General features: G+C 33.2%; 3 protein-coding genes across 4 annotated transcripts; 1 reads left to right on the forward strand and 2 right to left on the reverse strand.

Annotated features, from left to right (window-relative positions):
• Positions 1–11,003: 11,003 nt before the first annotated feature.
• Positions 11,004–12,434, reverse strand: LOC107874767 (zinc finger protein 3). The gene has a single exon (XM_016721511.2). It carries the CDS (start codon positions 11,892–11,894, stop codon positions 11,274–11,276), a length of 621 nt encoding a protein of 206 aa, XP_016576997.1. The 5' UTR covers positions 11,895–12,434; the 3' UTR covers positions 11,004–11,273.
• A 3,986-nt stretch (positions 12,435–16,420) lies between these two features.
• Positions 16,421–21,844, forward strand: LOC107876020 (60S ribosomal protein L7-1). Its single transcript, XM_016722984.2, is given in 6 exon segments — positions 16,421–17,248; positions 18,197–18,255; positions 18,257–18,295; positions 18,382–18,496; positions 18,868–18,917; positions 19,059–21,844. Coding segments are annotated over 6 exon segments (453 nt in total). The 5' UTR covers positions 16,421–17,059; the 3' UTR covers positions 19,060–21,844.
• Positions 21,845–22,028: 184 nt separating this feature from the next.
• Positions 22,029–23,908, reverse strand: LOC107876019 (probable CCR4-associated factor 1 homolog 6). Of its 2 annotated transcripts, none has more exons than XM_016722977.2 (2): positions 23,240–23,908; positions 22,029–23,089 (listed from the first exon to the last, which is right to left on the reverse strand). In XM_016722977.2, the coding sequence occupies exon 2, from the start codon at positions 23,016–23,018 to the stop codon at positions 22,191–22,193; it is 828 nt and encodes a 275-aa protein (XP_016578463.1). In that variant the 5' UTR covers positions 23,019–23,089; positions 23,240–23,908; the 3' UTR covers positions 22,029–22,190. The 2 variants fall into 2 exon arrangements, with proteins under 2 accessions (XP_016578463.1, XP_016578464.1); XM_016722978.2 differs by having other exon boundaries at positions 23,337–23,841.
• Positions 23,909–25,340: the final 1,432 nt, after the last annotated feature.

The following is a 25,340-nucleotide window of genomic DNA, read 5'->3' on the forward strand; positions in this document are numbered from 1 at the left end:
TATATATATATATATATATATATATATATATATATATAATCATAATAATTAAAAAAATATATTAGGTATTTAAACAAACAAGTAAATTAAACTTAATAAAAGATTAGGCCTCATTTGACCATGAAAATTATAATTTTGCGGAGTTGGAGTTAGAGTTGTGTTTGGCCATAAATATAAATTAAAGTTGTTTTTGAAATTTTGTGAGAGAAGTATGAGTGAAAAAAGTTTCAAATACAATTCCGAAATTGTATTTGAAATTTTCATGGTCAAACGCATCTTATTTTCACTTTTTTCACTAAAGTGAAATAATTTTTCAAAAAAATGTAAATAATTCTCGTCTCAAATTTAACTTTGCATTGCTGATTTGATACCCTTACGTGTGTGAATGTTCTTTTGATATTCCTGCTATTTGCTTTATTCACTTTGAAGAGAATGGAATAGTACTAATCTCTTAAAAGTAGTCACCAGATAGCATGATTGGTTTTGAGAGGCCAATTATGTCTCTAACTAACTGCCCTTTCTAGTATATTATATTATTATTAATTAAGAAAAAACATTAGGTTCCTTATTAGCCTTTTCTTTTTTTACAACTAGATCACTCCCAGAAATTCTGATAATTTTGTGATATCCAAATGCATAATATATTTATATTATCGTCTGTGAATCCTTCCAATAATTTCTCAATTTGTTTGGCTTAAACATCTTTGTCAAGAAGACACATTGATTGAGAACAAAGAACATGGATGACTTTTTTGGATAAGTACCTTTAAATAATTCTTGTCCAGAAGAATAATTATCGATCTGTACCTACTTTTAACTTGCTTAATGTTAATTTATGACAAATTGAAAATCATCTAGTTTGATCCTCATAATTTTTATATGAAATTCTTTTACTAATTTTGAAGCTGCGGGTAATTTGACACTATGAAAGTTAGATGCCTTTAGTTTAGAACCTAAGATTAGTCTTCTTTACCTTTACGTAAGATTTGTCAAGTGGAAAAGATTTATTAATGTTATCTTGTTATTTGAAAGATTATTGATACAATCACTTAACCATATTTGGTGTAGGAAACTTCCTACACTTTCATCTTCATCAAATCTAACCATATTTGGTTCTAGGAAACTTCCTATACTTGCATCTGTTAACATTCGACAGAGAAGATGAAGATCAAAGAAAACAACGAAGAACAACAGATATTAGTAGAATATTCTAGAGAGAGAAAGAAGAGAGAAGCAAGAGCTTTTTCTTATTATCGAAAAGAGGGAAAATGAATTGTCTGCAGTAAAATATCTCACTCCCTATATGTGTATATACATTGTAATATGGACCGGATCATAATAAAATGGACAATAAAATAAACGAGTCAAGCCCAACGCATCAATAGAAATGAAATTTGTCCAATGACCCAAATCAGCAAATAAAATCAGTCTCCAACACCCCCTACAAGTTGAAGGGGGACACAAATCCCAACTTGAGTAAATGTGCATGATGTTGAATTCCAGTCAAGCACTTGGTAAAGACATCAGCAAGCTGGGAGGAGCTGGAAGTATGAGAGAGAGAGATTAAACCATCAGCCAACTTGGTACGTACAAAATAGCAGTCAAGCTCGATATGCTTGGTCCGCTCATGGAAGACAAGGTTCTTGGCTTTGTGAATGGCAGCCTGATTGTCACAAAACAAGGGAACAGGAGTGAGATCAGAAACACCAAAATCAGAAAGAAGATGAATGAGTCAAGTAATCTCCGCAACAGCTTTTCTCATGGCCTTGTACTCAACCTCGGTAGAAGAGAGGAAGACAACGGCTTGCTTCTTAGATTTCCAACCAATGAGACTATCACCCAGTAAGACGCAATAACCAGACACAGACCTGCGACTATCAGCACAAGCACCCCAATCACTGTCACAATACGCAGCAAGTGATAGATCAGGTACAGATGAGAGAAAAGGGCCAGAATCTGAGGTTCTTTGAGATACCGAAGAAGATGCAATGCGGCAGACATATGAGGCACACAAGGAGTCTACATAAACTGACTAAGATGTTGTACCACAAAGGATATATCAGGTCGTGTATGGGTAGGGAAGTTAAATTTCCCAATCAAACACCTGTATTCTTCAGGATTAGGAAGAGGAGGCCTAACTCCAGCCTTGATCTTAGTGTTAAGCTCAAGAGGGCACACCACAGGAGAACAAACCAAACTGTTATAAGAAACCAATAAATCATGGATAAACTTCCGTTGGTGAAGCAAAACACCGAAATCGGTGTATAAAACCTCAAGCCCCAAAAAATAATTGAGTGTGCCCAAATCCTTGATACGAAAAGATGAGTGAAGAAATGATTTAAGAGCAACAACTTCATTAAGATCACAGCCAGTCAAGATGATATCATCCACATAATGGCAAGGATAACAAGAGAGGAATCAAAACCCTTTGTAAACAATGAATAATCATTGAGAGAATGTATATAGCCTTTAGAATAAAAAGCATAAGAAAGCTTGGTATACCACTGCCTTGAGGCATATCATAATTCATAAAGAGATTTTTGCAATTTGCAAATCAAAGGAGCATTACCAGGACCAGATTCAACAGATAACCTAAGTGGGAGCTTCATGTAGACCTCTTCATCAAGGTCCTCATGCAAAAAGGCATTATTAACATCAAATTGGAACATCGGGCATTTTTTTTCATAGCAACAGCCACCAAGGTTTTGACAGTGGATATTTTCATAACAGGGGAAAATGTCTCATGGAAATCAATACCCTCAACTTGGGTATCACCCCTAACTACTAGTCTGGCTTTGTATCGTTCTATAGTGCCATCAGCTTTATATTTAATTTTGTACACTCACTTACAACTAATAAACTTTTTATAAAGAGGAAGAGGGACAATGGACCAAGTACCATTAGTATCCAAAGCCTTAAATTCCAATCTCATAGCATCCTGCTAGGAAGGAATGGCAGCAGCTTGAGAATAACTATGAGGCTCAACCTCAACATGTTTCCCAAAAGTAAAGACTGGAAGAGTAGAAGAACTAGAGGCCTGACCAGCAGTATGCCTAAGATAAGGGGGAATGGAGTAGTCATGAAGCTATTTAGGAATGGAATGAGATCTAGTAGAGTGTCTCAAAGGAGGTAAGGAAGAAATAGAAGAAACGGGCGGAACAACAAGATCATCAAGAGCAGAGGATGTAGAAAAAGGAGGGGGAGAAGCAATCCGAGTAGGTTCAGGTATAGATGAACCCTCAAGAATTGCAGATGGAAGATGAAATGGTAGAAATATAGTTATCAAAGAAAAAGAAGGAGGACAAGGAGTGGGAGAATATAGAGAAGCAGTAAAAAGGAAAATATGTTCATGAAAAATAGCATCTTTGGACACAAAACAAGACTTAGAGTCAAGACTATTTAATCTGTAACCCTTTTTTGCCAAAAGAATATCCTAAAAACACACAAGGAACGGCCCTAGGGGCAAACTTATCTTTGTGAGAAATGGTGACAGTGAAAAAACACAAACACCCAAGAGATTTGAGATGAGAGTAAGTGGGATATTTGGAATACAGGACCTCAAAGGGACTTTTATTGTTCAGTAATGGAGAAGGGAACCTATTAATTAGATATGTGGCATTCAACACACAGTCACCCCAAAATTTGATAGGTACAGAGAATTGAAATAATAAGGCTCTAGCAGTTTCAAGTAAATGTCTATGTTTTCTTTCCACTATCTCATTTTGTTTTGGAGTATGTAGACATGAGGTTTGATGAATAATACCTTTGGATGAAAAGAAAACAAAACCAACAATACTAGATCCTAATTCAAGGGCATTGTCACTCCTGATGGAAAGCACTTTTGAACCAAACTGAGTTTCTATCATGTTGATAAAGGCTTTTAAGAGATCAAAAGCATTATTTTTTGCTCCTGTTAGATAGGTCCAGGTAGCTCTAGAGAAATCATCAACAATGGTTAGAAAATATCTAGCCCCATCATATATGGGAGAGCGATATGGACCCCAGGTATCAATGTAAAGTAATTGAAAGGGTGAAGTGGACTTAATGAAACTATCAGGAAAGGGAAGTTTTGTTTGTCTAGCTAATGGACAGACAGGACAAGGAAAAGACTATTTTTGACTCACAAAAGGTTGCACATCTGGAATGTGTTTTATTTTTTAGAAGAAAATGTGACCAAGTCTGTAATGCCAAAAAACATCTATTTTATTCATGGAATTATGCATGACAGATACAGGATTTGTAATATTTGTAGTAAAATGACTAACAAAATTACAAGTTGCAGATATATCAGAGGTACAACAACTAGGAATATGAGAAGTAGAATGTGAAAGACAACTCCCAGCAGCACTAAATGACAAAAGCAGTTTGTATAGGCCATTATCTACCTTACCAAGAACCAGAGGCATTTTCTGAAAAGGGCCCTAAAAACACACAAAGTTCTAGTAAAATAAATAACCCCATTCAACTGTTCTAATAATTTATGGATAGAGATTAAGTTGTATTAAAAAGTAGGGACATAAAACACATTGCGTAGAGTGATATGAGGGAACAAAGTCAAGGACCCTTTATTTGTGACCTTGACTTTATAACCATTTGGAAGTGAAACAAGAACAGGAAAAGGCAAGGTCTGAACATCAAAGAGTAATTCTTTATGGGATGTCATATGGTTAGAAGCCCCAAAATTTACAATCCATAGAAATTTATCTACTTGAGAAAGCATGCATGAGTTAAACATAGCATTAACATCTACAAGCTTACCAGCCAACCCAGCAGAAGCCATCAGAGATGATAAAGCAGGAGCAGATCTAAGTCCAGGTGGACAAATCTGAGCTTATTGAAGTAGAGACAACAACTGAGAGTGTTGTTCAGTATTCAAACCAGGGAATCCAGAGTTAGATGAGGTAACAGGGTGTTGTTCAGCATTCAAACTAGGAAATTCAGAATTAGATGAGTTAACAGGGTCCGGATGAGTATAAGGTGCCATTTCACTCTAAGCAGCAACTTTCTTAGGACCCAAAGTCTTGGTGAACTTGAAACCAGGTGGGAACCCATGTAGTTTATAGCATTTATCAATGTTATGACTTGGCTTCTTACAATATTTGCAAACCAGGTCATTAGATTTAGTGGGATTAAACTTAAAATTTACCCTTGAAGGAAAAGTGGGGTTATGTTTGACAACTCCAGCATTAAAAGAGGAAAAATTCAGAAGAAAATAACACTAATGAGGAATTGGACACTTGTCTTTGTCTCTCATCATTTAACAGTAGACCATATATTGTACCAACAGAGGGTAGAGGCTTCATAAGGAGAATATGACTCCTTACCTGGGCATGTGTTTCATTTAGCCCTAACAAAAATTGGTACAATTTCTGTTCATTCTCATCCTCTTGATACAAGGCTCTAGCTCCACAAGTATAAGATTTAGCACGTTTGGTGAAGATGGAAGATATCTCATCCCAAAATTATTTAATACGATTAAAATAAGAAGCAATATCCAGGGAACCTTAAGAAATGTGGGCAAGTTCCTTTCTTAGCTCAAATAGCCTTGTACCATCTACTTTCCCATACCTATCCTCAAGTTCATTCCATACCTCACTCGCGAGTTTAGAATATTCTACACTTCTACTAATTTCCTTACTTAATGAATTAAGGAGCCAAGACAAGACTAGGTCATTACATCTTTGTCATTGCCTAGCCAAAGGAGAATCAGAAGAGGGACAAATAGACCTATCATCAATAAAATCCAATTTATTACGAACAGAGAGATTTACCAAAATAGTGCATCTCCAGCTAGCATGCCCAGTTCCATCAAAGGGAACAACAACCAGTAACCCTCCCAACACATCAGATGGATGTACATGTAGAGGGTGACAAGGATGAGTGAAATCATCCTTGTGAAATTCGGTTCTAGGTAATGCAGTAGTAGAACTGCTAGGGAAAGAGGAATTTGGCATTCCTTCCATTATATGATCAGATATTCAACACAAAACCAATACAAGAGCAGATCAATGAGTAATACAACAAATCTATAGTATGACAGCAGTATCTACCAGAAGAATGTCCTCAATCAGAATATCAATGAAACACAAAAGCCGAAAATGATAAGAAAATACTAGACACTGTTGTAAGTCAAAAAATGGAGAAAGGAACACTGAGCCTCCTCTGTATATCTTTGTGTAGGCAAAAATGAAGAGCCTAGTGGACTACCAATCAAACACTAGAACTCGAACAGTACCTGAACTAGTCAAATTGTCAAAACCATACGAAAAATCGAACGGATCTACCAAAATTCTGACTCTGATACCATGTTAACATTCGACGAAGAAGATAAAGATCTAAGAAAATGATGAAGAACAACAGATATTAGTAGAACATTCTAGAGAGAGAAAGAAGAGAGAAGCAGGAGTTTTTTCTTATTATTGAAAAGAGGGAAAATGGATTGTCTGTCATAAAATATCTCACTCCCTATATGTATATACATTTTAATATGGACCGGGTCATAATAAGATGGACAATAAAATAAACGAGTCAAGCCCAACACATCAATAGAAATGAAATCTGTCCAATGACCTAAATCAGCAAATAAAATCAGTCTCCAACAGCATCTTCATCAAATCTTCTAGTTTAAGGTGCATCATTTTCCATATATTATTAGTGTGTATACAATGCATACATATCCTGTTGGTCGTTGGATATATAATATTCCCCCCCCCCCCCCTCCCCACACACACACACATACACAAATGCATATACGTGCGCACACATATATAATAGACACACATATAATTAATTTTTGTATATCTATAATTTATCTATATCTATAATCTATAATATATTAAAAGTGTGAAGACCCTTAGAAAAGTGATTTGAACTTTTCGCCCTTCATTAAAAATTTTTGCATTAGACAAAATCGTCTTTTTACTTATTTTTTTTATTATTATATTATTATATTTAATATTAACTAGAGTCCTAAAATATATAGAAAAAATAATAATTATATTTCCATGTTTTCAATTAAAAAGGGAAAGATTTAATAAGAATGGAAAAACAAATCCTAAAATTGGACAATTAGCAAAAAGAGCCGAAGAAATAATCTTTAGGATCTCAAAAGAGTATCTTATACACCAATATTTGACTCTCATGAATTTTCACACTTCTACATCTTCCATATTGCTTTTATGAATTTTCCCAATAACGTCTTGTGTTTACTATTGGCAATTATTGGATTTAACAAAACGTAACCTTGCAGCTACTTGATTACACAAATTTTTTATTTTGGAAAAATAGAGGGGTGGTACTTTTTTAAAAAGCAAAGAACTTTATTTTTGGAAAATTACAAAATCTTTCAATAGTGCAGTTTGTTTTGAATTTTGTCCTAACAAATTTCCTTATTTTTTCAACATTCAATTTTTCTTAGAAAAAAATAAATTAATGTTTCAACATTGAGTTGTATCCTAATATAATATAAATAATATATATGTAATACCAATCATAGGCATCCTAAATCAAATTCGTTTTGATTTATGAATATATTTTTATAAAAATAGTTGTTTTGAAAACATAAAGTCTGAACTCTCTATAAGAAAATACCATTAATTTAGTATCATTGCAATACTTTCTTCTCATTCGTTATTTATTTTCTTAAAATAGTTTGAATAAAATTCTATGTATTATTGTATAGAGTTGTATGATAACGCTAACTTTTTAAAATTTGATATCTTAGTTGTTTATTGCTATTGAATTTATGTTCATTGGAATATGACAAGGTGAATTTGTCACACTTCTTTTGTGCCTAAAAATTCCTAAATTGTTTAATGTTTAGGAGGTTTTAACGTTTTTTTTTTTTTAATTTTGATTTTGATTTAAGTGGTCTTCAAAAATGAAAAGTTGATAAACTCTTCATCAACAATCTTCGTGTCATTGAGGTACTTTCTTCTCATTCTTTGTATATTAGTATTTTTATAGACAATTACTAATTAAGATATCAAAGTAATTTAGTAAAACTGAATTCTTTAAAGTAAGGTACACTCGTGAGGCGCGTATAATCGGACTAGTATATATATAAACAAAAACGTGTAGGAGCACTCTTTAGTACAATTTGGATGAAGAATGGATTTGTTCATGCACATATTCTGAAGGAATCAGGCCCAAATCCTTGAGAAAAAGCTTCGAATAATTCCTAAGGAAAAATTGGGATTGAAATGTAAACCCAAATTACAAATGATTAGAACTTTATTATGTGTAGTATATAATATATTTTGAATAACATTTGAAAACATTTAGCTCGTAATCCTTGGAAGTTGTAAAGCAACCCTTTCATGACATGATTTTGTTTTATTTCCGCCATATGTTGACATTATTCATTCTTATTCTTTTTGTCTCGTCTCAACTATTTGGAATCCAATATGCCAGACTGTCCTAAGTCCTAATTCAATGAGTAAAATATACTTTTCTTCGTCATTTTTTTTAATTATCAATACAAAATTGAATTTATTCTCTGACTGGGGAAAAGCCAAATCATTGTTCGTTGAGAGGAAATAGTTATTATGGTGGTTAAGTTTGACAATGATCCTTAATTTGGTCATGGAGCCTACGTCATACTCCCTCTATTTCTAAATAAGTGTTCCTTTTAAACGCACCTTTTAATAAATTACTCCGTCACTTCTAAAAAATTAAAAATAACCTTATCAACCTACCTCTAATTAAATTTTATCTCTTTTGAACTTGATATTAATGATTATATTTAAACTCGAGGGAATATTGGGAAGACTATGATCAAAGTATGTGAAGGTTTAAACATGCATTTATTTAGAAATAAAATCACAACCCAAATGAACACTTATAAAATGTGGAGGGAGTAACTGATAACTAGGTGTAGATAATTTCCATACTTATTGTTTGTGAGGAAAACATGTTCATAGCTCACACTATAAACATATAAGCAGGGAGTGCACGTATATTTAAGTTCTCAAGTTTAAACATATTAAGAAATGTATTATCAATGACTTTATATCTTAAATATACCTTTGATAATTTGTGATCGTTGAGTTTGTCAACGGGTACACTTTATTTCAATCACATTAGCAATGAGTATATGGTGGTAACTGGTAATTAGTTAGTTAGCTAATTGAACAGCTAAGTATATTATACTATAATTTTGTTTCATTTACTGCGGAATTAACAGAAGATGAGAAGATAATTAAAAAAAACTTAGTACAATTAGTTATTACAAATACACATAGTCTGGGTCAATCTTTAGCAGAATTTGCAAGTTAAAACTGCGTACAATAAATCTTTGTAGTTCGATCCTTCTCTAAAACCATGCATAGCGGGAGTTTTAGTGCACCGAGCTCCCCTACATCTAGCTAGTCCGGGTCAACATGTCATTTGTGCTTGTCAAAAAAGGACAGACGGGTGCACTAAGCTTTCACTATCCGACCACAAAGGGTCTATTATATGCAACTTCACATTTTATTTCTACAAGGGACTGCTCCTAAGACTTGAACCCATAACCTCCTAATCATATGTCAAACAACTTTGTCCTTCACATTTGTGGTTATAAAAACACAAAATATGGAGGAACCTGCTATTTCTGTAGTTATCTGTATTTTCAGTCACCCGCCAACTCTACACCATGCATGTCATCTGGTCATTCACCTAATCACCTTGATGTATATTCTAGATTTTGATACATCCGATCTAAATTTGTTCTCCTTTTCTGTTGTTACAATATTTTTCTAGTTCGTTTAAGAAAAAAAAAAAACATATTTTTAAATTTAAAAATAATTGCTGTTACACTTCTTGTTTTATCCGTAACGAGAAGTTTTACAACCACACAACTATTATGACATTTTAAGGCTACATGTTTCAAATGTTTTATAGCCATTTTTAAACATTGTACTAATTCGTTAAGAATCACAAATTTCAATTTAAAAAATAAAAATAAAAAAATCCGTGTTATTTCAAACTATGTTAGCATAATTGGAACTATCATCTTCACACCCATTACACAAACATATCTTCTGCTAGCTGACCATTGTACGAAGTTGGTGGAAGTCAGTAGTTCTTGTTTGTTCCTTTTGAGCTAAGATTAGTACCATGAAACATGGCATAACATAAGTTCATGAAATTTGGACGAATCACAAGGCTAATTGGTCCCACTAATTTGTTGAGAAAGACTCTTCTTGTTCAATTAATTAAGATCATGCAATCAAGTTTACATGATTACGACATGCTTAAATTAAGGATCCTTGTTGGGGGTTTCGAATATTTTGTGAGTGGGAGAGGTAGGGTCATATAGCTCCGGAGTCCGAAATTTGGCTAATGATGTAGTACAATTTTTCTTCTCATTGAGAGTGTTTAAATTAAATATACATCAATAATAGCTAAACATTAACTTTTCTGTACTACATAATTTTCTGATGGATGATGTGCACCGGAGCACCTTTGCTCAAACTGGCTCCACCTATGGGGTCACTATGAAGCTTCCTCTTCACATGACTCCACAAACACATTGATGATGACCTCTCAATAGGATGGTCTATTATTTCATCTACCGCAAGGTGGATCATATTTGAATGTAATAGTGACAATTGAAAGACTTGAGGGGAACATTCTCTGCCCACCATATGATGCATTATTGCATACAGTACACATATTATGAAAGATTTATAATAATTCATCCAATAGTACGGATATTCATTGCACATACACATTTGTCACGTATCCAAGATCTCTGTATGATAAATGAACCGATAGGAAAGTGTTCCTTCTTTTGTGAACATTAAGGAAACATGCACTACTTCGTACTTGTGTGAACTCCATAATTTCACCACTTCTATGAGGCTTTTTACAAACAAAATTAAAGTTAACTCCTTGTGTCTTCAAGAAACTAGTACTAAATAGTTTAAATGCAAAATTGAACATTAAATCTTTTGTATAGTGCAGAGGCGATTTTAATTTTGAATCCGAAATTATGAATTCTAAGTATTTTTAGCTTGATATATTTAACAGATTTCTCAATCCATATATAAATATAGGTTCTGCCAAACCCGTACTACATGTTCTGCAGCTGACTGCAGTCAAAGTAACATTTACAATCCTTCTGCCTAGGCTAATAATGAACGATTGTAACCACATCATATAGCAACTTTAATGGAAGAGATCTAAATAAAGAAGGAGAAAAAATTGTCAAACGACAAAAGGAAAAAGTAACTAGAAAATTTGATTTACTACTAGTACTAATTAATATAACAACATAGTAATTATTAATTTTAGAGTTTGAGAGACAAATCAAGCTTCTTCGAATCCTCTTGATGATTAGTCATCAAATGAGAATCAATCACTACTGGAAACTTGTTCATGTTACCGAAATTTAACCTTCCAGTACCGTGACTTTCAGGCATAATTAGGCGGCCTATAGCCGGTAACTGATCCATCCGTCTTCTAGACCACCACCCAGCTGAATGTGTGTTATATAGAAGTGGAAATGCGGGTGCCCTGAAGGTGTTGAATGACATAACAGGCTTCTGAATCGTGGAATGGGCTTGAATACCAAGAGACCTATGAAAGGAACCATGCATAATAGGCATTGAAGCCATATTCTGCTTTCTCTTTGCTATTGTAATTCGCTCCCGTTTATGTGCGTTTTGATGTCCACCAAGTGCCTGTGAACTGTAAAAATTCCTGTGGCAATAGTTACATGAGAAAACCTGGTGCTCCTTTTCGTCATTGTTGCCTTGAGAATCATCCGATGAGCTTATTGTGTGAAAAGTATGATCATCTGAGGGCTTCGAGTCCCAATTGCAGAGGAGGGTTAGATCAAGAATGAGCCCGTTGTTCTCGTGTTCATCATTTTGTTGTTGCCCTGATTGATTTTGGGAGTTCATGTTCATTGAGGGATGTGGTAGAGTTGTTTTAGGGGAGTAAAGGGAATTATAGGAATGTGGTGGTTCAACTTTGAAAGGAAGTTACATGGTTTGATGATTTGATGTGGGAAACTTCATATGGAGGAATTTAGGGAACTAGGGTGGGGCAGGGGTGGGACTATCCACTTTGTGTAATGTAATGATCGATAAATATATGTTGGATGAAAATTATTGGATTTAATGTATAGTAAGAAAGATGTATGAATGTTTATTAATTGATATGGAAGTTAGACCTGCAGTTACAAGGACTTATTATGGTTAAAAATGAATATTTGATGATACAAAAGGAGAGATGCATGTGTTGTCAAGAATTGTGAGGGAATTCATGTGGAACACAATGGCTTTCTCAATTAGTATATTTTTTTTTTTTCCTCTTTCCTCTTTTGGTGACCCGAAATCATAACATTACGATCGGAGGTGAAGGATGTTTACCACCTAATCAATCCCTTCTTGTCCATTACATCTTTTTGGTACTATCAATGTCTTATCATCTTGCATGATATTTTTTAAAATATAGGATTGTTGTGTTACATTTTAGCAAGTATTTTAACCAGAGACGTAGCCGCACCTACCGTCTCTTTCTCTGTCTTGTCAAACATGACACAATGTACTGCTGGCAAATTCTATATAATTCAAATTTGTTTGACTAGTTCAATCTGCCCATGACCCCATTTATGTTCCAACTCTGCATTTAAACTACGAGCTAATATGTGTTCTTAATTAACTACATTTTATTACCAGTCATCTAATTAACTAGTACTCCTTACTGTTGTCTTTCACGATATGTATATTCTACATTATCACGCCAAGAAAAATAGCAAAATTGGACAGATATTAGCAACTTTTTATCGTCTTTCTATGTACACTGATAATGTGAACTACTTTAATACGCAACTTTTAGTGTACTTAATCTATTAATAGGTTTATTGCTGCACTTGTATATTACTTATACGTTATGATTACAATGATTTCAGTTTGATGGAATGAAAAATATCTGGAGAAGACAAGTGGCCGGCAATTAGATAGGTATACGTGCTGAAAAGGAACCACATAATGTGCAAACTAAGTTTAGACTGCGAGGGTTGGTTTACTATGACAAAAGTTAATCTCGAAATAAAATGGAGAATTTTTTTTTCCTTATTTGATTATGGAATATTAGTAGCTAGTTAATCTTGAAATTATTTATCGCATAATTTAAATTAAAATAATGAAATTAGCTTTCTCATATCAAGATAACTATCGCAATACGATGTCCTTGTTTATCTCATCCCACCAAATGACCCCTCAGGCCCTCAGGGTGACACTGGATAACATGGCATGGTCCTATATAGTTTTCTCGTAAAGTAAGATAAGCATCACATCTTAGTTTTTGTCGAACGCACAAGTAAGAAATTACTACTATAAAGAAAGCTTGTATGGAGTGGGCTTCCTTAGTCTAATCATTCATAGCATACATAGGATTGAGACCCCACAACTCCCAATGCAAATCGTCTAAGACTTTCATTTATCTTTATCTTTCATGAAGGTTTTGTTTTTCTTTTTTATCATGTGCATAATTTATTTATTTATTTTTGCACTTGGATAAGATGTGAACCTTTTACCAATCATATAATTTTGAGTTCCTTTTCATAACTCGAAAATTGCTATTTCTTCAGTAGTTTTTGATCATCCCTATAAATTGAATAGGTGCACCAGTATTTGGCATTCAAAAATGATCTTACAAATTTTGAATTAGTGTAATTAGTCCCCCAATCTATCTATCGTCCAATTAATTTTCTTTAGTTACACAAATTCTAAAATCACGTTCAGGACTTTCAGGATTATATACATAGCTGTAAATTTTCTCCGATTTCTCATATTAATAGTTCTTATTGTTAGTTACTAGTATAATTACAATTTATTGATGATACAAGTTATTTGGCATGCAGAAAAAGTACTTGTGAAAATGACTAAGGTTCAATCCTTTTTGTATGTACTTCAAGTGAAAATGCATGAGTACCTGTGTAAATTTAGAAACTTCTTTGTCAAACCTAATTTCAGACACCTTTTATTAGATGAAGGTATTAAAACAGACTTCTCATGAAATTTGTACCTAGATGGAATAACATGACCGTATGATGGATTCCTACTCCAAAAGCCCAATAATAATAAAATTAAAAAAAGACACTCTATAACACTTTTTAAAATAAATAGCCCAAATTTAAAAAAAATTTAAAAAGTGGTCAGTCGGGTATACTATTTTCGCTTTATAGCCATTACTAATTTGGGTCATTTTGGCCTACGTAGTCCATATACAATCCATGTACAATAATGATACAGTCTATATACAATACTAATACAATATTCAACTTGGACAATTCGGCCCTTTTAAAAATATTTTAATTTTTTTTTTACTATAAATTTTTTAACTGATCAAATATTTTTTTTTTTTTATTATTTAAAAATTATAATTAAATTATATAAAAACGATATAATTGTTAAATAGAATATGTATCTATATAAGATTATGTATAGATATTGTATAGTTCTATCAAATATGTATATGTATAAAATATATATAAAAAATATATAAAAAGTGTATGAAAATTATATAATTGTTGTATAAAACGTGCAAAAAAAATGTACAATTATTATATAAATTGTGTATCAAAACTGTGTAATTTCCGTATAGAATATTTATATGTATAAGATTTGTATAGAAACTGTATAGAAGGTGTGTAGAAACGGTATAGAACAAGCCAGTAAATTGAAACGGTTAGAAAGTGAAATTTAAATTTCATGGCGATTTTCATTGAAATAGTTTAATTTGAAGTGTTCTCCTAATAAAATTAGGATAAACAACATAAATCTTGACAGTTTAAAATCTAATTATAATTTTTTAAAATATTTTACATAATTATTACAAATTTAATTTTGAAACTGTTACACCAAATGAAGATATATTTTTTTTTATCTATAATATATTAAAAATGTGAAAACCCTTAGAAAAGTGATTTGAACTTTTTACCCTTCATTAAAAGATTCTTCTTTAGATAAAACTGTCTTTTCACTATTTTTAAAATTTATTATTTAATAATTTTTTATTATATTGACTAGACTTCCTAAAATATATGTGACTCCTAAAATATACGGTAAGAAAATTAATTAATATTTTTCTTTCTACTGAATTTCCTAAAATATATGGTATGAGAATTAATTAATATTTTTCTTTCTACTATTCAATTAAAAAAATACTCCTAAAATAGGATTCTATTAAGAAAATACTTCTATAAATATTGAGATATATGTTAAACTAGAGAACAAACCAGTTTGTCTATTGGGAGAATATGATTGATGCTTATTTAACTTGATTCGATTGCTTGTCTAGATGGTGGATGCTTAATTTTTCTAACTCTTAACTTCTTCATTATTTTTGTCAGCATAATAGAACTCAACATGTGTGTGTATATATATATATATATATCTTCTTTGTTTTAATTCAAAATCATTCTTTAAGGTCACAATTTTCGCTCAGACAAGAATTAGTTGGATCAAAATCGAAGCTTTGTGATCACTGTGTAAAGGTCGGGTTTAATTGTATTGTTTTGATATCTTTATTCTCTTATTATTTTATTTAAATTTACAGATGTTAGATAAATGTGGGTCGGCTTTGAAATTTTTTAGTTAAAGATTAGGTTTAATTGTATTATCGTAATATCTCTATTAGTTTGTTATTTTATGAAGTTTACAGTTAGTAGATGAATCTCGATTGGCTTTGAGAATTTTTTGTGTAAAATTTAAGTTTAATTGTATTGTTTTGATATCACTTTTATCATATTATTTTGTTGCAGTTTACAGGTGATAGATAAATGTTGGTCGGTTTTGGGGATTTTTTTTATGTAAAGGTTAGGTTTAGTTGTATTATTTTAATATCTCTATTATCGTATTATTTTGTTATTATTTACAGGTGGTAGATGAGTATCGGATGACTTTGAGAATTTTTTTGTGTCTAAAAATTAGATTTAATTGTATTATTTTAATGTCTCCATCATTGTATTATTTTATTACAATTTACAGATGGTAGATGAATATCGATCGACTTTTTAAAATATTTTTCATAAAGATTAGATTTAATAAATAAATTCTCCATCTTTACATACTCAAAAGATATTAAAATTCATTATTTTATTCATCTTTATAATTTAAACAAATATCCTATTTAATGTAATGTTTGAACTCATTAAAATGAGATATACGCGCAAGACGCGTACACCTAAACTAATTACTCCTGTAAAGATACATAATTAATGATTGATATTTTTTTTTTTATTTTAGGTATATTAAAATTGATTTAATAATTAATTGAGAATTTGATGTGTAGTTTATGTTATTTTTCCATCGGGCTAAAACCTTATTAAATCCTTCCTCAGCTCGACCTCTTCGCTCCTTGAATCTCTCCGGCGAACTCCTCGCCGTCACTTTCTCCGAGTAATTTGTAACCTTCATTCTTTCATGACTATTTGTGAATTCTTACTGTTAATACGTAGGTAGATAATTTGTTGGGAAAATGCTTTATTTCCACATTGAACTATACGAGAACGTTGAGACACATCCGAACTTTAGAGGGCGTATTATCCTTGATTAATTAAAATCATATTTTTAACAACTTTAGTACCTACATGGCATACACGTGTGCCTATGTGAACCTTCAGTGTGTTATGTCACGTACGCACTAAAGTTCGGATGTGTTTCAGCCTTTTCGCGTATAGTTCAAGGTGAAAATAGAGTATTTTCTCTAATTTGTTTTCACTTTTACTTGTCACGTTTTAACATTTTAATTCACGAGAGTCAGTTTGATAATTTTTAGAGCAACATTAAATTGTATTAATTCAATATTTTAAATCTTAATATTCGAAAACTATAAAAAAAAGTAATCTTTAGAATGTTGTTCATAAATTCATGCAGCAGTTTGACTCTCGGAACAAGTTTAAAGTGAACAGAGGGATTATTAGTTCCACTCAATGTTCTAACATGCTTGTCAAATAAACTGAAAAACAGAATGAGGAGATAAATATGTTTATGGATATGGAATGATTGTTCGATTCTAACTTTGTGTATTGTTTGTCTCAGAGTCAGAAATAGTGTAGCTGATTATGGGGGATGAGGTACCAGTGCCACAGCCACTGCATTATATGCCAGAAGTGATTCTAAAGAAGAGGAAGAGCAATGAAGCATGGCCAATTAGAAGGAAACTTCCGCTGGAACACAAAGTCAGAAAGCTCATATCTGAGAGTTTTGTTATCAAGAAGCCCCAGCAGTTTATTTGCGAGTATAGAGATAAGGTATTTTGTTGACTGAATTCGTTGTTTAAATTGCATTGGTGGTTAATTTGTTGGAATGTATGCAAAGTTTGTGATCAATGTCAAGACATATCAACAGAGAGGTTTTTGCCTGCCCAATTCACATTAAAGAGTTGCAATTAGATAGAAAGGAAAGCTGAGATAGTCCTTTTCCAATGATAGTGGTGATCGGGTTTAGCTTGCGTGCACCTCGACTAAGATATCCCGAGTCCCGCCAACACAAGCTACCGGGTAACTCTTCCCACCAACACTTTGGGCAGATGAGAAAAACTCTCCTAGTATTTTGTCTCCACTAAGATATCCGAACCTGAAGCCTCGCGTCTCTCTCCCACTTCATTGACCACTAGTCAACACACTTGGGAGCTTGGGATTAGGCTATGCTACAGACACTGAATTAAGGATAGGTTAACTAGCGTATGTATCATACCTAAAACATGTGCATCCCAATGCCATTTAACAATAGCACAACGCCGAAAAAAGGAGCCAAACGGAAACGGGGAAAGAGATGAGAAATAAAAACACACTCATTGAGAAGAGGCAGGAAAAAGAAGTTGAAGAAGATACCAGCTACGGATAGCACATATTGAACTTTTCTTTCTAGGAAGCATTAACCAAAAAGCTGTTTAAGTATATAAATCAGTGTCTTCAGAAGGAGTAGGACTTGTTAGAAGTTCAAAAAATCACCTTTTCACTATATTGTGAAGAAAGATCATATGTGGCTTCTGAATTTTCCTTTTCAAAAAACGAAAAGGTTCAGTCTTAGTTTATATCCTAATCAGATTGCCTCTTACTAGACAAAATAGAACATTCAAAATGACCTCAACATTGTATTGTTGTGTTCCGAGCCTAAGTCACCAAGATTGTTTATTGTGTATTGTACTTCAATCCTCTGTAGATTGTCTAAGTTCCTATTTGCTTTCTTTCATTCAGGAAATGGACCTTGTCCAAATGAAACAAAGGGGAAAAAGAAGAACCAAGGGAGCAATGACTGTCAGATTCCAAACTTATATTCGTAATATGCATCGGAGGGTAGGTTCATTGTTTTGTTATTGTAGTTATACTCTTTTTGCTGGTTTGACCTGCCTTTGGGTCCTAATATTTGTGATTCGCTGCAGGAAAAGTGATATGCATCCAAGAAAATGGAAGTTTTTATACTCTTTGCGGTTGCGAAAGATCTTCAGTGGGGGCTTTGTAAAAGGAAATGAAAGAACAATGGAGATTCTGCAAAAGGTGGAGCCTTAACTTAATTTCTTATTGCTGCAATGGTATTCAGTATATTCATCTTTTTACTTCTTCATGGTTACTTGATGATCTGCTCCAGTAACCAATTATGGACCAGTTCATAAGCCGAATCTAGTTCCAAAAAGGCTCCCTCTATCTTCTGAATGGACTAATTACGTGGTTTGTGTTGCATGATTTAGGCTCCACTAGAAAGGCTTAAACTTCTTATATATGCCTCTTAAGCATTGAGTTACGTTTTTCAATTCTGTGGTTAAAATTGCTTCAGTATAATGCATATTCTATTTGAAAACCATGCATGTCATGCTAGTATATTAATTGTTCTACCGGCTTACCAATCAATGTGTTTTGTTTCTTTGAAGATACCCCAATCTGAAGAGCGTGAAGGATCTGATCTACAAGAAAAGTTCTGGTAAAACGGACAACGAGAGGGTGCCTTTGTTTCCTTTTCTTTTACCATCACATAATTACAATTGTTGAACTGGTCACTCTTTATGTTTTGTGGCGTTCCTGCATTGCTACGATGTGGTATCTCAACTACTTATTTTGGCAGACACTGGGCCAGTATGGAATTATATGCATAGAGGACGTTGTGAGAGAGATTGCTAGTGTCGGTCCACACTTCAAGGAGGTCACTAGCTTTCTGTGCCCCTTTGTTCTCACCAAGCCAGATGAAGCTTTGAAGGGTAAGAAGAGACGATACAATGATGGGGGCTATTCAAGAAATCGTGAGGATCACATTAATGACCTAATCTCTAAGATGAATTAGCAAAAGACCCCAAGGTTTCCAGATCAAATTTTTGTTAAGTGTGTCATCATTATGGTGTTGGTGTGGGTTTTGTAAGATGGAGCACTTAAATCACTGCTAGAATCCTAGGTGTGATTCCTTTTCCTCCACCCATCCATGTATCTCATAAGCTTAGTAATTGACTGCTGCTTAGTTCCGTCTCAAGCCATTAAAAGGTATGAATTGTATCGTCTTTCCATTACTGAACCAGATACCTTCCTACTGCAGAAGCAAAAACGTCAGAAGTGGTTCTCTACTGTGGGCAAATGTTGCTTGTAAATACAAGATAAATAGAAGTGTATTCTTATCAAAGAAAAAGAACCGTAAACAGACAGAGGCTTCTCTTCTGATTAACGGGGAAATTTTAGACAAATCAGAGGCAACCGTACATAACATTAAAAAAACTTTGCCTGGCGCAGCTCATGTCCCTTGTCCAAAGGTGTTTGCATACTTCCGCTATGAGAAAAAATGAGATGAAAGTCTCTGGAACGGTTATGAATGAGAAAGAAGTGAGGAATTCACTTTTTGACCCTTGATTCATATGCCCTTTGTCGAGTCACTTCTTGTTCAGCTTCGGTCCACATTGTAGTTATTTTAAACATCAGCGCCATCAATGTTGTCCCTCCAACATCGAGAACATACTCCAAGGCACAAGAGGATGTTCATTCCCAGTTATCTTCTCTCATTTAATCTATAGATCAACTCATTGAGCTGACTTCTGGAACAACTTGAATTTCACCTCCTATGAACCACGGAAGGGGCTTAATAAGTAGCAACAATCCAAGGTTGCAACACCAAATGGACTCATGTAACAAGATTACAAGGTGAGAAAGTGTAGAACAACATTAAGGTCTTAGGTGCCAGCTTTTCACTCCGTTAGTAGACCTCTATTAGCCCTTTACTTTCTGAAAGTACACAAGTCAATGTCGCCATCAAATTAAGTTTGGTTGTGTATCATCCAGCTATGCTTCTTGTAAGAAGCCATAGAGAGACAGCTGGTTGCACAAGCTGTTGAGCAAACCAGGTCATATTTGTTTCCATAATTATGCTCAACTCATGCTCAGTTTCCGGGCCTAATCAAAACATCAACATTAATGAACTGTAACAAACCTCTTTAATTCTCTGCCTGGAGAAAAAGGGCTAGTCAGTATCAGTTGAAACCAGAAATAAGCAAGTTCAAGAGCATATTGGTCTTGCACTTTGGATAGAAATCGAAGAGGAGTCATTAAGCTTGCAACCCACAGAAGATTATTCCTATCCACCTTTCAAAAACACAACCAGCATCTGCATTCAGCACAATATTGGAACTTAAATGTCCTGCTTCAAACAACGTACAATTGGGTTGAATGTAACTCATTATCAACTCCATAGTCAAAATCCCAGAAATATGCCTACACTGCAAGTTTTTTCTACGACAGGAAAAGGAATTCACTATTGCAAGGACACAATACAAGCAAAATGGACAATTTTGCACACATGCAATAGCTACCAGCTAATGGTTTGATACATGAAAGCTTCAGCAGCAATGGATATTTTACTCCACGAGATCAAAATCCTGTGTTGAAGATGGTAACTATTTCAACCTTACTCTTTATAAAGCTCAGTCTAGAAATCAACTTTTCCGTCAATGCCTTTGGCATCAGTCAGCACCATTAGATCTTTCACTGGTTAACGGAATAATGGGTTTTTTGACTTGTCAGAAGCCATGAGAGAGACCCCATGGTTTCACACATCTTTGAGCAAAATAAAGGTCAAAACAGTTGCCAAAATGGGTTTGAACTGCTGATCAATTGTCAAACCTAATCAGGAATATTTACAACAAAATGAACAGTAACAATCCTCCCGACATTCTGCTGAAATAATGAAAAAACATGCCATTTCAGCTCAGACCAGAAATGAGCATGGTAAGATTTCAGTAGTCTTACACTATGGTAGGGTTCAATGGGAGTCATTAAATTTGCACCCCATCGATCAGAAAAATATCTCACATCACCTGATCCTTTTTCTTTTTTGACAAGACTCCTAATCAAATGATCTTTCAACTACGTAAACCAGCAACATGTGCACTGGAGTTTGCATGCCCTGCTTCAAACATCATAACAGGTAATAGGACTTGTGAGTTGGAAGTCTAAAGTAACTATCGTTGAATGGCTAAATGCCAAACTACAAGTCTTTCAACTGATGCTATCACTGCATAAGGAAACAAAACAAAGCTAAAATTTAACAGTGATGCTGAAATACGTAAGACTGGCTAACAGTATGACAGAGGCAATAATTATAAATTGTGTCGATCCATTCATGCTTTTCGTTTTAAAATTAGGGGAAATCAGAAAATGTGTCATGATATATATAATACAAGCAGTGCAAGAATATATTCCTCCTTGTTTAATCTATCGGATTACCATTAAACCAGTTCCCTACATACAATATTCTATCCGGGTGTGCTCATTTGACAGATAATCTATATCGAATACAGGAAAAAGTGCTCATTTGACAGATAATCTATATCGAATACAGGAAAAAGTCAAAGCAACAACAACATACCTAGTATAATCCCACAAAGTGTGGTCTGGGGAGTTAGAGTGTATGCAGAGCTTACCCCTACCTCAAAGGTAGAGAGGTTGTTTCCAATAGACCTCGGTTCAACAATTTTAAAGACAGTTAGAGCTTTAATGGGTGCAGCAGCTGAAACAACAACTAAGCAAATGTAATATCACAGCTATAGAGTAACTTGAATTTAGCCAAAACAAGGGTTGATATCATAAATCAAAAGCAAACTTTCTCACAAAAAGTTTACATAGTGTGGCATCATAAACACACACAAATACTAAGCATCTATGCTTTTTTCTTTTCACATATTTTTAATTTTTTTTTTTTTGTTCATTTTTTCTTTGTTCTTCAATGGACACTCTGTCCATTCTCAACAACACCTAGACCATACAAAACACCAGCATACTTCTCCATTGAGCCAATAAAGAAGTTCTCTTTCAACTTCCTAAAAGTACAAGCCGTAAGCAAGCTATCCGAACCGGCCTGATGGCAAACACCAACTCTCTCAACCTCCAACAGCTCTGCAAGCTTGTTCAATCCACCATGAAGGCTATTGCAAAACTTCATCAAATGCTTAACATCGTAAAGGACAGGAAAATACATGTTGATCAGATTGAAAAAACCCGTCTGAGTATCAGGCAAGTTCTGACATGTCAAGATCTTCAACAAATACCCGAAATCATACCCGCTATGAAAGGTTACCCAATACACATTATCATTCAACACAATCCCTGAAGACATCAAAATCTCACCAAACCTCTTAGCATCAATCCCATTTTCTATATTCTTCTTGAAATCAATACCACTCTGTCTCAACAACTCAATCGAATCATTAGCATAAACATCCTCATTCGGATTGAAATCACAGAAATTAAACTGCCAAATACAGTATTTATCAGTTCCACACTTTGGCAAATTCCCATTTTCATCAGAAAACGTTAACCCCAACTGAATCAACTTCAACAAATCCACATTATCCTTCAATGTTTGGTAATGAAAATCATTACTATTCTTAAAATTCCCGACAGGTCGGAGAACAACACCTGGAAACTCCGTATCCATAGCTATATACGGATAATCATCAACAATTTCTCGGATCAAATCGAACTCTTCTTCCAGATTGTCATTCCAAACTTCTCGGATGTGAATCGAATCGCTTTTGGGCAAAAGCGACATTTCCCAAATAACTTTTTCTTCACCAAACAAAAAAAATTCTTTCTTGATTATCGTTAAATCCAAAACCAGATCTGCAAAATAAAAAATGAAAAAATTACGAACTTTACCAACAACGATCAACAAATCAAATATAAAATAAAAACTCCCTCAAAAGATAAAACTAAATGATATTAACCCGAAGAATCTTAATAGCTCAGTTAATTGGTTACGTGAACGTTTACCTTATTAGTGAAGGTTCGATTCCCCATCTTATTAACCCCTGTTCATTTGCCTTCCCCAACCCAAATTTTCAAAGGAAAAACAAAATTAAAATCTAACCTTGTAATACATAAAGATTTGAACTTTGCAACAAAAATCGATGTGGGTATGATTTATTTTATGAAGGGAAAGTGGAAAACTATGTAAGGCGGTGAATGAGGATAAGAAGAAGAGATTTTTTTATTTAATTTATATTCTATATTAGTAGAGGAAAATGAGCATGTTCTAGATGTAGAAAAAGAGAGAAGATTGGGTGGGTACAGTTTGTGCGTGAGGGGGTAGGGTGGGTGGGGGACCTCCTTCACAATCACAATTACAATTCTCTGTATTATAAATTCAATTCAAAGGGCTCTTATAATGTACTGAATTGGTTTTGTTTTTCCATTTTTTCTGCATAAACAAAAGGCGAAAACTTGATGTAGATGAGGACGAAGTAAATTTAAATCAAATCTCCTTTTAAATTGCAAATATATGGTTTTTCTCCTTTTAATTTTTTTTTATTTTGGGAGTGGTAGTTGTGTTTAATTAAAAAACGAAAAGGAATAATGCGGAACCAACTTTTTGTTGGTTGTTTTTTTTTAAATATAAAATGTGTTTTTTCCCAAATTATAGATTTTTATTGTTTTACTTTTGTGTCTTTTGGGATGAAAGGTTTTGATTGTTTTTCTAGAAGAAGTGGTTTATATAAGACAAAATGTGGTAAAATGGAATTAAATGGGGGCTTTACTAGTTACTAGAAGAAGAAAAAATCACATTTTAATAGACGAAAACTTAAATATAGTAAAAAGATAAAAAGTTGGAAGTTTCTGCATCTACAACGTGGGGTAAAGCTATTAACCAGTCGTAGTCGATGTGATAAGTATAAGAGGAGCCATGCATAGAGCAATCAAAGAAAGAATTATATACCGATAAGATAAAATGTTCTGTAACTAATCAACAGTTACTGAAATCTCCACTTTTAGTTTCATCAATTATTGGCCAAGAAAGATTCTGCCATGTTGTGTATAGAAGAATTTTAATTTTAAATGGCTATAAACTTCTGAACATAGAAGATACCGATAGATAGATTAAATTGTCAAATCAAATCAAATTGACCAATTAAATCAAATCGAGGAAAAAAATCGACTTATGATTTGGTTTGATTGGTTTGGCATTAGAAAAAACAAACCAATCATCCTTGATTTAGTTTGGTGTTAATAAAAAAAAATCAAATCAAACTCGAATCAAACCGACATAATATATATAATATTCAAACTTTTTTATACATAAAATATTAATTATAATCTACTTTTTAAATACTTTTTCAACTAATTTTTAATAATTTTCAATAATTTAAAAGTAGATGTAGATATATTAAGGGGATAAATATACTATTTCTGAATTTTGCCCTATATATATTTAGATTTGGACATTTAAATTGTAATATTTGTCCATTAATTGTTAATTAAATGATCGAAATTCAATATAAACTTAAAACCTAAATTTTTCACTCTTCATCTCACTTTTTAGTTTCAAGAGAGTTTTTCGCTCCTCATTTTTTCATAATTATGATTTTTCATTAGCATATGAGTGAAAACATATTTAATCTAGTTTTCGATCACAATATAATTGTAAAATTAAAGATTATAAAAAAAATTAAAAAAAAAACTGAAAAAATCAAAAAAAAATAACTAAAACTTAAACCGAAAAAATTAATTTTATATTGATTTGATTTGATTTATAATTTTAATAAACCGATATGATTGATTTAATTTATTATTTAATAAAAATCGAACTAACCCGATCTATGTACACCTCCTCCGTCCGGAAGAGTTACCAGTACTCTTTGAATATGATTCAATGAATTTTAAAATAAGCTGTCAACGTATGTCACTGTTGATGTAGTACTATACACAACTATTATTCTGGTAGATTCTAACACGTTAATAAGAGGCGGCTAGAATCAAGGGGAGTATTATACAGACCAAACATGATAAAATATCTTGCCATTCTGGAAAATTTGTCCCTCGTCTTCTATTTTTTTTTATTCGAGGACTCATATTGGTTTTAAAACTTGATTAATTC

This window comes from Capsicum annuum, chromosome 6 (genome assembly GCF_002878395.1).
Source record: "Capsicum annuum cultivar UCD-10X-F1 chromosome 6, UCD10Xv1.1, whole genome shotgun sequence".
In the NCBI taxonomy this organism is placed as follows: Eukaryota; Viridiplantae; Streptophyta; class Magnoliopsida; order Solanales; family Solanaceae; genus Capsicum; species Capsicum annuum.

What these genes read in the sequence shown, in the direction of transcription:
- LOC107874767 (XM_016721511.2), bottom strand. Translation starts at nt 11,894, where the DNA reads ATGAACATGAACTCCCAAAATCAATCAGGGCAACAACAAAATGATGAA.
- LOC107876019 (XM_016722977.2), bottom strand. Translation starts at nt 23,018, where the DNA reads ATGTCGCTTTTGCCCAAAAGCGATTCGATTCACATCCGAGAAGTTTGG.